At 29.2% G+C, this 13,478-nt stretch overlaps 1 protein-coding gene and 1 non-coding gene across 5 annotated transcripts in view; both read right to left on the bottom strand.

The window, feature by feature from the left end:
* Positions 1 to 1,585: 1,585 nt before the first annotated feature.
* Trnas-gcu lies at positions 1,586 to 1,667 on the bottom strand. The gene has a single exon. It is a non-coding gene; the product is annotated as a tRNA-Ser (tRNA).
* Positions 1,668 to 5,810: 4,143 nt separating this feature from the next.
* Positions 5,811 to 13,478, bottom strand: part of LOC112690040 (splicing factor 3B subunit 3) — a 10,852-nt gene continuing 3,184 nt past the window's right edge. Inside the window, exons 8-18 of one of the 4 annotated variants that reach the window (XM_025563932.1) lie at positions 12,622 to 12,777; positions 11,247 to 11,554; positions 8,729 to 8,884; positions 8,386 to 8,655; positions 7,790 to 8,325; positions 7,601 to 7,717; positions 7,356 to 7,521; positions 7,080 to 7,292; positions 6,832 to 6,981; positions 6,081 to 6,278; positions 5,811 to 6,010 (exon numbers count right to left, since the gene is read on the bottom strand). In XM_025563932.1, coding sequence (XP_025419717.1) covers positions 5,870 to 6,010; positions 6,081 to 6,278; positions 6,832 to 6,981; positions 7,080 to 7,292; positions 7,356 to 7,521; positions 7,601 to 7,717; positions 7,790 to 8,325; positions 8,386 to 8,655; positions 8,729 to 8,884; positions 11,247 to 11,554; positions 12,622 to 12,777 — 2,411 coding nt within the window. In that variant the 3' untranslated portion in view covers positions 5,811 to 5,869. Of the gene's footprint in view, positions 6,011 to 6,080; positions 6,279 to 6,831; positions 6,982 to 7,079; positions 7,293 to 7,355; positions 7,522 to 7,600; positions 7,718 to 7,789; positions 8,326 to 8,385; positions 8,656 to 8,728; positions 8,885 to 11,246; positions 11,555 to 11,729; positions 12,137 to 12,621; positions 12,778 to 13,478 lie in introns of those variants that run through there. The other 3 variants (XM_025563934.1, XR_003149173.1, XM_025563933.1) reach the window with 3 other exon arrangements.

Raw genomic sequence — 13,478 nt, 5'->3', positions numbered from 1 at the left:
ATAAAATGTAAACTTAGTAAAAATGTATAATGACAAGACGTTACTTAAAGTACGTTTCTTACAGAGATTATCGCCAGCCTTTGAGGTTAATTCAGGATTGAGACAGAGAGATACTTTATCCTCAACTTTATTTAACCTGGGACTAGAAAAATTTATCAGAGAATCCTATGAAGGACGAACAATGGAAGTTCTTGGTGAAGAAACTGTTATAGCATATGCTGATAACATAATTCTTTTAGGGAATACGTGAGAAGAAGTTACCCGCTCAGTTTCTAAACTAATAGAAGCCAGAAAAAAACATGAGTTTATGTATCAATGAAGAAAAGAATAAACTTATGATACTATCTAGAAAAAACTTAGACCAGTCAAACCTGAAAGTAAGAAGTATGAATTTTGAAAGGGTGGATAATTTCAAATACTTAGGTGTTAATATAAACAGCAGTAACAACATGCATAGGGAAATAAAAGAAAGAATATCGAATGAAAATAGATGTTACTTTAGCATAAACAAACTTTTGAGATCAAAACTGCTATCAAGGAAGTCAAAAACTACACTGTACACAAGCTATCTTAGGCCATTAGTAACTTACGGATGTGAGACTTGGTCTACGACAAAAGATGACAATAGAAAACTTGCTATATGGAAAAGGAAAATAGTAAGAAATATATATGGACCGGTATACAACGACAACCTGGGAATTTATGAAAAGAGGCATAATGAAGAGCTGTATGATCTGTATGAAAAACCAAATATACTCACATATATAAGGTGTAAACTTCTAGAGTAGCTGGGACATGTATGGAGAGCTGATGAAGATGTATTAAAAAATGTTCTGATAAGAAAAATAAATAAAAAATGCCCACTTAGAAGACCAATAACAAGATGGAACAACACCGTAGAAAAGGATATGAGACTAATAGATGAACATGCAACGTTAGACTGGACTTTGGACAGAAAGAAATGGAAAGACTTACTAGTGGCAGCGCAGATCCTTAATGGACCCTTAAGCTGTTGAAGAAAAAGAAGAAATCATATAAATTAAAATATTGAAGGTTATGGTGGTGACAAAAACCATTCTGGAAATCAATAAGATACACATGATAATAAATAAATGTCTGGTATGTACGTAATATATTATTTAAAAATACAATATTTGAACAGTCCATACATGACTGTGCACTGTGATTTGCAATATGTTGCAACAAATTACATGTATAATTATTATAATCGTAATCGTTTTTATGGTTTTATTGTTTATCACATCAGAAGTGTATTTAATTGTGTTTTCATATTTTAAAACAGAAAATTATACCGGCAACGATAGGAAAAAATCTTATACCAGATCAATAAATTAATATAATATAATATAATAATAATTATATTTTATATATTAATACCAAATATTATAATACCAAATAACCATCGGTTATTTATTGAAGTTTGGCCGTATATAGTGAAGTGAATGGCGGGATTTATAATCTAAATAAAAAAATTAAAGAAACAATAACCGTCGAAAACACGATTTCTCGGGGGAGTAACAACAGCATTGCACATACGCACTACGTACATAAATTTCGAAAACCTCGACGAAGATGGGATTCGAACCCACGCGTGCAGAGCACATTGGATTAGCAGTCCAACGCCTTAACCACTCGGCCACCTCGTCATATGAACTTCAAGGTAATTCAAACAGTTTTATAACGTACAATGGATTGCTAATAAAATTAATTATTATATATGAATTACTTTGATTGCATATTTTTTACAATTTCCCTAAGGAACAGAATATCTCGGACATATCTGTGTACCATTTAGAGAAAAATATATAAGACACCCATCGGAATATTTCAAAACAAATGTATACATTAGGTTTTAGTGTTCTGCGCGGTCCGTTATTTTAAGGATCAGACCGAGCTTCAAATTTTACCAAGGGGACCGAAGTCGGACCGGACCACACTTAAACGTTAATCAAAGACCAAAATTGGACCAAATCAATGGTTTCATATAATTTTTAGACCGAAACGGGCCAGTAATTAAATAACATTTAATAAAGTAGACCGTGAACCGGACTGTCGGTCCGATCTTAAAACATTTTGGACCGTTTATGGACCGGTCCGTAAGGTTCAGTCTGTATTAGCCCATACCGTACCATATAATGCATTTAGTATTACACTGGACTGGACTACCTGACTTTATAAATAAATTTATACCTAAAGTTGTAGGTTTTTTCGTTTCATTTGTTTACATAATAAATATATATTTAGATTTTAAGTACCGTGATTGGAACCAAACCGGACTGATTTTCATTTTTTTTTTTTTTTTTTGAAACCGGGCTTGATTAAAAATAATGCATATGATCTGAGAATTGGACCGAACTACTCCTAAAAATTATTGAACTGGACCAAACCGATGATTCAATAGATTTTGTATGTTAGGACCATACTAGACCGGACCACGGTCCGGTCCGGTCCAGACCAGACTGATTAAGACCGGACTATGCAGAGCACTACTAGGTATTATTTGCCACATTATTTAATACTACAGTGGACATGAGTGAAAAGTTAAAATGTTGGTAGATTATGGTAGGTATAATAAATCAATTGCCGCTCGTAAAGTTCACATAAGGGAGTATATATGTTAAATAATTTGTAATATACCTATGTAGGTGGGTAAAAAAATATTAATTTTTTTATTGGTATAGATAGGTACAAATCCCCCTAGGTCTTTTTTTAAATGTTATAAAATACTGTGCTTAGTGTGAGAGCTTTAGAAACGTAAAAAAAAATAATAATGATTTGTTTGCAAATTATCACCCCATACAAAAATTACGATGTGTGTAATAACTAGTGATGGGTTGAACCCTGATTTTTTAAATCGAACCAAACTTGAACCGAACTTTAAATTATTTTTTCGAACTCGAACCGAACCTTCATATTTTATACCAAACCGAACCTATTATGATAAGTCGAACTCGAACTCGAACTCAATACTTTTTATCATGTACATTGTACCTACCTACAAATTAAATCAACCATAATTATTAATTACTATTGTATTTTAAGTTTATGAAAGATTATGATGATGACGTAAGCATTCAGTAAAAATGTCAAGTTTCTACAATATTTATTGTTTATTGTACGACGAAAAGAAAAATTCGATTTTGCCCAAAACCGGTATGCTACAAATGTTACAAATGTTTTTTTTTAATAATTTTTCGTCATTTCATCACAGTTATTATGAAAACTGTTGAGTAATTCTTAAAATGACCTACCTCCTCGAAATGCCAGTCAGAACCCATTTCCTATCTTTTACTTCGGACTCGGTAATGATTGAGATCAACCTTTCCGGTCGAAATTGTGTACAGAAAAATATTTAACACGCATTATAGTGAATACAATACATTCCTCGTTTCGTTCAGAATCGATAACGATTTACGAAAACACAATATCCGGTTGCTGTTGTTATCACATTGATTTTCATTTTACTGTCGATAATCGTAATAAAAAATAAAAAAAAAAAAGTGGTTCAAATCACAGGTATGACGAGTTTTGTGCCTGATTTCATAATGAAAACGTGGTGATTCCCTGGAAAATCTAAATAAACGTACAACGGATAGGGCCGCAGATGTGAGCCCCCTTGCGAGTTCTACGATCGGAAAACCAGCGAGCGTTTTTACCGCACACGCTAAACCCGAGGACGGCATTTAAATCCGCATTCAGACGGATCGGGACCGTGCAAGTAATCGGAAAGGATTACCGACGTAAGGAAACAGCAGTAGACGGTAACCGCACGAGCATGACCGTTTTCGACCAAAAACGTACCCTTCCCTTTTCGGCCGATTCATTTTCCGACCAAATTTAAAATAGGTCGATTCCCTTTTAGACCAAAACAAAAGTTTATGTAATAAATTTAAAATAATAAAATAATTATATACAATTTTTGCCAATAATTATTAAAATATAAATATAAAAGAGAACGATATTTTGTATCTAGTTTTGATCTCTTATCGGTAATAAAAATTGTTTGCATTTTTTTTTTGAAAAATCGGAATTTTAATATTAAATATTTTAGGACTTGGCTCGTTACGCCTGCTGGATCCAATCACCAACTTGAGTGCCACTGCGTGGCATTTTTCGAGGGGATGGGGCTTCACCCCAAGGGGAATTATAGTCTAAACCTAACCAAGTTTTTATACAAACCTTGATACTGTTGCAAATGGGATTAAGTATGTGAACCTAAAACCTCGCTACATGAGTAAAACCCTGAATCGTCATTAATATATTATAGTAGTTTCCATCATAATCAAACATTATAAATCTATATTTTATTATTTTAAATTTATTATATAAATTTTTGTTTTGGTCGAAAAAGGAAGGGTACGATTTTGGTCGAAAAGTGAATCGGCCTAAAAGATAAGGGTATGGTTTTGGTCGAAAACGGACTCGCCCACACTACGTAGACGGGCTCGAGGCTGTGGGACGCGCACGCGACACGCAACGTAATTAGTCGACGCCGCGGCCGACGTACCTTCTCCCTCACACGGTGCATTGGTTTGTAATACATCGCAAATGCCGGCAGATATAACCGTCAGCGGATCCCCCTCCCCCCCGAAGCTTCGCACGCCGTGCGGGCACTTGGTGGTACACTCTTACCGACAGCGGCGGAGGGTCGCCATGGGAACGCGCGCGCTGCGTAGGAGCCATTCGCGGCCGGACTGCCGACGGGGTCGGTCGATTCCGAAAATGCGTGGGTGCCCCCCTCATTCGCCGTCATTTAACTAGTTACCAAACCTATCGCGTGGCGAACAAAAATCGTCGTAGACACCAAAACAACACACGCTCCGACGACTTGGGCGACTCTCGCGTGCTTCTTCGTCGCTGAACCAATCGATTGTCTATAACAAATAATTAAAAACCTACGTATATCAAGTCCTCTACTGCCACCCGGCCGATATGAGCAGTAAACCACGGACTAAGATATTATATATGTAGTAGACCATACGACAGTGTTTCCCAATCCAACTATCGCTAAGGCTACCCAAAAGTGTCCGCAAAAAAAAAAAAAATAACACGACAAAACTAAACTCTGAAATATAGAAATAATAATTGTACTTTGATAAACCAAGATATTTTTCTTGTTATTAGCTTACAGCGACCCATAGGTTGGGAAATGCTGCTATATGATATCGTTTTACCAACACAGATCCATAACCATAGTTATCGAATTTCTAAAGTGTTGATAGAAATGTATTAATGTTTCCCAACATAATTTACGCATTTTCGTTGAATTAATTCCAACAGCTTCTCGATTTTCAATATCATAATCAACATTATATCTTCTTTGTAGTTTCTTTGACATTCCCAAGAAATTTAAATTTAAACTTAACAAACGCCAACAAAATAGTTTTTATCAATCAAATGTAATAAATAAAACTTTGTTAATTTATTTCTAAAAATATATATAATCCAAGAATTGATTAACTACTTGATGATTTACATATTTATATACAATTTTGAACACTTAATAGAAATACATTTAATGAATTTTTATTTTTTAATATAATTTACAAGTGCCAATCTTTATGTGATTACACCTATTGTATTATAATAATTCCTATCATGTCATACTGAATACATTTTTTTATATAATTCAAAAAGATAATTAAGGTCAAGAAATTCTTTACTTGAATATTTGAAGAATTCAATAATATATCTGTTAAAATTATTATTTTTCATGAATTTATACCAGGAACTCATTGAATAAAATTAAAAATTTAATAAATTTGAACCCATGAACTTATGAAATAAAAATATAATTAATTACACATAAAATAAATATAATACAAAAACTAGGGTAGGTGGTAATTATTTAAAATGCATATCTTGTTCTTATATCTTCCAGCCGTTTAGACACTTCAGCTGGTGTTTTGTCAAGATCAGCAGCAATGCTTTTTTGTTTAGCAATATCAATAGAATTGTATTGTTCACATAAATCTCCATCACAAACATTCTAAAAAAAAATAAAAAATAACAATTTAGCTAATTATTTCAATGATAAAATATATTTTCAATTCACTAACCTTAACAGGGAAATAATAAGATCGATATGATAGATGATCTCGTCCACAAAGAGGAGAATTTTCTGAACGCATATGCATTTCAAGATGTTGAAAAAAGTCTTGTTCTTCATGAGCAGTAAATGGCACAAGAACTCCAATAGTACCAGTCACAGTAGCATAAACTAGGGATTCAGAACCACCTGGTATCAAAGTGGCTTTCTGATAAAATAAAAATAAAAAATGAACAATGCTAGAAATTACTTAATACTAATAAGTAATAACAAATAACCAACTGGATTTTAATCTTAAAAAATATTTGTTTCCATTTGGAAAACAAGTTGTATGTATTTAAATATAATCTTAAATGGTAAATTCATTTTTTATAAATCAGAATTTAAATAAATACATAATTAAAGCATAAAAATGGGTGAATAATTATTACAATAGACACTTATATGAAGAAGGGTCCAATTCAAACTTTCTTTTTAACTTTTTATTGAAGGAAGAAAGTCATAACTTCATTCATTGGCTTTTTCCTCTACAGTAAAATTATAATTATAAATTATTGTATATTACTGTATGTATATAGGCCATTGTTCTACCAACATATAAAATGAAAAAAATTAAAGTTAAAGAAAAAAAAATATTTGTCAAAAACAAGTAATTGGGCCTCTATTCTTATAAGTATCTTATAATTATTATATAATATTACTATTATAATTAAACAATTATTGTACTTATCACTTTATATATAAATACATTAACAACTTACTTGTATTGAGGTACAAATTTCTCCAACATGAAAATTTACAATAAAATCTGCTTTCTGAGAAGCACCATTGAGTAAACCACGATCCCAAAGACTTTTATTACCAGTTGGATCATCATCAACCTCATCAGATATTGATGAAGCTAATCTTACCTGAAATAAAAAAAAATATATTAAAGAATAAACTAATTAAACTAAATAAACATTTGCTACATCCAAAAGGTTTAAATTTAAGTCCATGAATTCCATACCACTGAAATATTTCCACATTTGTCAGCAGTAGCAACAGTATTGTAATCGAGAATTTCCATAGCTGTTATATATCTGGGTTGTGTATCATCAGCAAATATGATTAGTTGATTTTCATTTCGCTTGTATCGTACCATATAAACACTTTCTTGAACATCGCTAACATAAATCCTGCAGCCCATAACACGAATTCCTACTATCAGTAATGGGATTTGCTGAAATAATAGAAAAAAATATATATAAAAAACAATTAAAAATGTAAAAATTTGAATACTTACTTTATTTTCACATTTCCTTAACAGTTTTTTTTTACCAATATCATATAGACGTAATATTCGACCAATGCCAATAACTACACGTCCTTGGAAACCACATATGGCAGTTGGAACATTATCAACTGTTGTCTTGTGCACTAATTCTAAAGATGTGCATGTTGGATTAACTCTGAAAACAATATTAGGTATGAAAATGTTTTTTTATAAAACTAATTTAATATTCTATTATGAAAATAAACTAAACTTACTTATAAGTATAGATATATCCACAAGTTACATGTCTTGGATTCAAATGAAGTTCATTGGCAACACCAAATAAAACAAATTGTGAATCTGGGTAACTTGAAAAACGTACTAAAGCAACACTATAAAACAAAATTCATATTAATATTAACTTGTTAAAATTAAAAAAAAAAAAAAAATGATTAAGTAAAAACCTCATAACTGCTTCATTCTGAGGGAACCTATAAACAGCTTCTGTTATACCTAGAACTGGATTGAACAATCTGACTAATGATGCCCACATTCCAGGACCAGCTTTAGGAGCACCAAACATATTTTCTGGTAAATCTTCATTCAAAAATGCTTCAGCCATTTCCTTAGCCAATTCTTGTTCTTCTTCTCCAGCAGCTTCTTGCATTTCTTCTGCCATTTGTATTCGCCTCTGTTTTTTTGTTTGTTCAGTATATGCATTATGTTCAGTTTCTACCACAATTAAATGAGCAGAATCTGGGTGAATAACAAACTTTCTGGGTGTATATTCAACAGGAAATGAAACTTGGTTAAAAACAGCGCCCAATTTTTCCAAGGCCAAAATGCGTAAGGTATTACCAGATATAGCAACTATACCCTCAGGACACTGTTCTGAAGAGAAACCAGATGCATATTCTAAACTTTCATATGATAAGGGTGTGAGATGAAAACGATTTTGATAATAATAACTTAACCATGATCTACTGGACATGGCGAGTACCTGAAAAATAAGAATAAGAATTTAACACTAAAATACCTTTAAGTCATGCAAAACACTTACTGCTTCATTTCCTCGTGTTTTTATTTTAAACAATTTGACTGGTTTTCCTCCTAAGTAACGTGCTCTTGTATCAGCCATTTCTCCAGTGACACCATCCAAAACAGTACGAAGTAATACACCATTTTGTAAGCCAATGTTTAAATATAACATTGATAAAGAATTCATTCCTGGTTCATCCGAAGAGCCTCCATCACAAGCACCCATTTCTACAATACATAATGACTCAGGCATTGCTGGTATAGCTTGCATTTTCAACTGAACTAAACAATCCTTTAAATAAACAAATTAATATTAGGTTAATTAATTATATTCAATTTATAAAAAGTAATCAAGAAAAACTTACTGTGGTGTCTAAAGAAATAATACGAACAGTTTCATCAGTTAAACCAACTGCTAAAAAGCGTGACATCTGTTCTCCAGAAGGAGCATTTGCCAATGCCATACAAAGAACATCGGAATTCATTTCTTTGCGGTCTTTATGTTCATTTAAATGTCCGGTCTAAAATAAGTGTCAAATAATACATATATTAATAATAAACATATATTCATCAATATATTAAAAAACAAAATAATGTGTAAACATGGTTCACTTCAATGAGCATGTGTCGGCTATTAGAAGGCGACATGTTTGCTATTTCATTTAGCATCAATTTAATTAATTTATAATTATTCAATTAATTAAAAGTAATTCAAATAGTAAATTGTGCATAACATATTATAAAAATAAATCAATTTTAATTGAATAATAAATGTACAAATATGGTTCACTTCAATGAGCATATATCGGCTTTTAGAAGGCGACATACTTGTTAAATTATTTTTGCACCAATAAAATAATTTGATTGAAATATTAAATTATAAATAAATATTTCAAATAAATAAATGATGCCAGTTAATTAAAATATTATTAAAATTATAATCAATTATAATTATTATTTAATATAAATATATATATATATATATAAATATTTAAATTTATATATTATAAATAAATCTCTAAATTTTTAAAATATATTATGATATACTAATAAATTATTAACCAATAAAAAATATAATAGTTTAGTGATTAACTCTTAAATAATAAGAAATATTATTAAATAAATACTTTTAACATGAATATAAATAAAATATAGAAAACTACTTAACGTAATGATATTTTAAAAAGGAACTTATTATAAATATTTGCACAAACAATATAATAATACTTCAAATTAGGACTAATTTTTTTTAAGATTCTAAATAAAACAAGGAATGAATTGGTTTAATCATTAAATGTGTCAGTGTACTCAATTTTAACCATAAAGATTTGTTTTGATCATTTTAATTAATTTTATTTAATTTTTGTTTATTTTCATAACTTAAAAAATAATAAATATAGACATGACATTTTGGCTATCTTGTTGTATGTGCTCTACCCTAGATATACACTCTATTATGCAATTTATATCTTTATTATTGTGATAATAATAAAGATAAGTACTCTTTCTTCCTGTATCATATAATTTTTGATCATATATTTAGTCGCCCGGTGACAATACTTGAGTCCACACTTCATACACGATTTTATATTTTCACGTGACATTCAAAATGATTACAAAAGAAATTTACAAAATTATACATAACGAAGAATCAGTTACTAATTTTTTAACTGCGTAGAAAATATTTTTTGTGATAAATGTGATAGTGAAATGATGTAATACATAAAAAAAGAATGCGGGATAGTAAGGAAATTGTTGAGATGTAAAAGGAAAGGGTGTCAAACTACTCAAAGTATAAGGTAAGAAACGTTATTTAATATTTCAGATATAATATTAATTACCTATGTATTTAAAAAGGACAATAGTTTTTGGACGTACATTGACAAAAATGGCCGTAACAATAGCGGATTGAGCATCGGTGCACAACTTAAACTCATCTATTATTAGTGTCAAAATATAACAGTCTACAATTATCACTTTAACCGGTACATCAGATCAAACAGTGTGTGACTGAATGAACTTATGTCATGATGTACCTGTCAGAATGTTTCAAAATAGTACTAAATTTGGAGGACTTAGAATAGTGATCCAAGTTGACGAATACTTATTAAGAGAGACGAGGAAAAATAATAAAGGTCGACTTCAACTTTAGAGAAGAGCACATAAAAATGGTAGAACACAAACTGCAGTTGCAATGTTGCCAATAGAGTGCATATGACAAGATAGCTATCATTTTTTATTTAATATAGAAAATTACATATTTTCTTAGCAATTTATCAAAAATTAAAAATTAATTTATTCTGATTTGACAGTAATGAAAATGTAATATTATTAAATTCCTCTAAACATATTTATTACAGATAATTTTCAAATAAAAATTTACAAGTTATTGAATATAAGATCTTGAAAAAATAAAACAATCACTGAAATCAACGATAATTTTTTTTAGAAATATTTTAAACTTTAATACATGGAGCTTGATAATTTGATAAAATATTATCTAAATAATCTATAATAGAAAAGAATTTCTAGAAAAATTAAAAAAGTTTTATATGTTACAAAATTAGATAGTTTGACGAATTTTTATTAATATAGTTATTTGTTATTCTATAAATATTAATCATAGTAACTCTTAAAATTAATGAATACTTATACTTATAATAGTATTTTAAAGAAATTTCATGGTTTGGAAATATTTAAATAAAATTTGTGCTCTCTATAGGCATTTTTGCCTTTATTATTTATATTTATATTGATATGGAAATATTTAATATTAAATAAATTATTTATATATTTAAAAATGCTTAATTATAATTTACTATCAAACAATTTAAAAATAAAATTTTATTTATAAAGAAAGACTATGTTAAGCAATTTATTTACCGGATCCATTTCAAAATATACAAGTTCACCACCACCAAGAGCAATCACAACTTGTCTTTGATTGGCAGCACACTTAACAATTTTTTTTTTTTCTGGAGCTTTCCAATCATGCATTCTTTTATCAGAACGTATATGACGTACACCATTTGGATATATTTGAACTACAGCATCATCACCTAATGGAGAACAAGATAGTGTTGGTGTAGTTCCTAAGAAACCTGAGTCTGAAACTTCTTCCACTGTTTCTCCAATAGACAATACTAGAGTGGCATTTGAGAAAGACACAATGATATAGGCATCATAACTTTCTGAAAGAATTAAAACAAAATATATCATCAAATTTTATCTTCATTTTTTAGATGGAAATTTTTTTTTTTTTTTTTATCATAAAGAAAAGCAAAATTCAATCAAAATTAACCATCAATATTTTTCTTTGGAAATCTAATATGAAATTAACTATTAACAAAATAAAATTGATTATACAGAAGATTTAAAAATAAAAAAATATTTGTCAAGTAAATTATTCAAAATCAATAGGATAAAAACTTTAGCAACTTGAACTTAAATATTTTTAAGACAAAAAAAAGATTAAACTATATTTTAACGTTGTGATCAATAGTAGACAACTAGTTGATTGTTTAGTGTTGGAATGTCTCATATTAGGACTCATCCTATTTACATCAATATGCTGAAACAATGAAAATATTATACACCAGTATTGTCTAGTCACTTAACAAATTTATCTTACAATATAAATTAATGAACTTATTTTCTTTAACTATTTCAGCTGAGGAAGTGTGTTCTTATTTTATAAGTGGATTTCTTCAATCACTCCCGTCCAACTCTACAACTTACCTATTTGATTCAGAGCCACTACGGTGATTCAATACCTGAAAAATAAACGAACTGATGTTTGATAGATTTTATAATCTATTCACCAGCGCATTAATATACGATTGGATTTTAAGATTTCATAAGAATATTCAAATAAAATAAGAGTGGACATTTTGGGAGGTTTTAAGATAACTTATAAATAGCCTATGTACCTAACTAATATTTAATAGATAGTATACATAACAAATAATGTACCTATTTTAAGGTTATATAACTTAAATAAAATTAACTTATAATCTAAATATATACAGTAGAACTTCTGTAACTCAAAATCCAAGCAGAAAAAAAAATTGATTCCTTTAATTTAATTTCTGTAGAATAAAATTTATTTTTTCAGTTGGGGTATACATATAATTATATTAAGATTTAAGTTATAGAAGTTCTATTATATTGACATATTTAAACAAATAATAAAAAATAAATAGTAATCCAAATAAGTGAAAAGTTATTTTGGGTCAAAATATTAAATTTGATATCTTACCATCAGCTCTTCTTTTTACTGTCCACACTGCATTTGGACTGCCTGGCAGTTCAGATACAGCCATTTCTGAAACTTCAAGTCCATGTCTTAAAACTCTTAAAGTAGACCTCGATCCTCGACCACAAGCCATATATAATTGTGGAGTATCTTCGGCAGCTAAAATACAAATATGAATCGGTTGGCATAAGTAAACTTAATCTAATATTTTCTAAATAATACTAATTACAACATCCATATTAGGGTTGATAAAAAAATATGTATTTATATTATCAAATTCCAATTATAATATTTTTTATATAGTAGCATAGAATAAATATCTTATTTTTTTTATTTAATTAGTATGTCAAATACATAGTGGACATATATAACAATAAGTATACCAAATGTTTTCACTCAATTTACAACTGATAAAATTATAATTATATGAAATATTTTTCAAACCAATATTGAATTTTTATAATAACAATAATAAAAAACGAAATTTGATAGTCATTGATCTCAATAAGTTAATATATATATAAACTAAAAAAAAATATTAATACTACATAACAATTTATGTTATAATGTACTATGTTTGCAAGAAACTGTTTTAAATGACAAACTTTAATAGTAGTTTTTATTCCAATCAAAATTAAATTCTGGACCAAAATGATAAGATGATTGGTAAATTATTATTTATCATGCTCAAAAGGTTGAATCAGCTCCGCAGGTTAACACTGGCATCATTTGTTATTCAGCCTAAATGTGTATTTTTAACATCATTTTCAAAAATATTGAAACTTGAGTTATTTGAACATAAAAAAATATATTTACTATAATTTCATGGGAATTTAAGGTTATTATGTATCGAGTGTTTC

Source organism: Sipha flava, unplaced genomic scaffold (genome assembly GCF_003268045.1).
Source record: "Sipha flava isolate LNK unplaced genomic scaffold, YSA_version1 48_pilon_pilon, whole genome shotgun sequence".
Lineage (NCBI taxonomy): Eukaryota > Metazoa > Arthropoda > Insecta > Hemiptera > Aphididae > Sipha > Sipha flava.
Note: the sequence above shows the minus strand (reverse complement) of the source record. Positions and strands in the feature narration are given on the sequence as shown.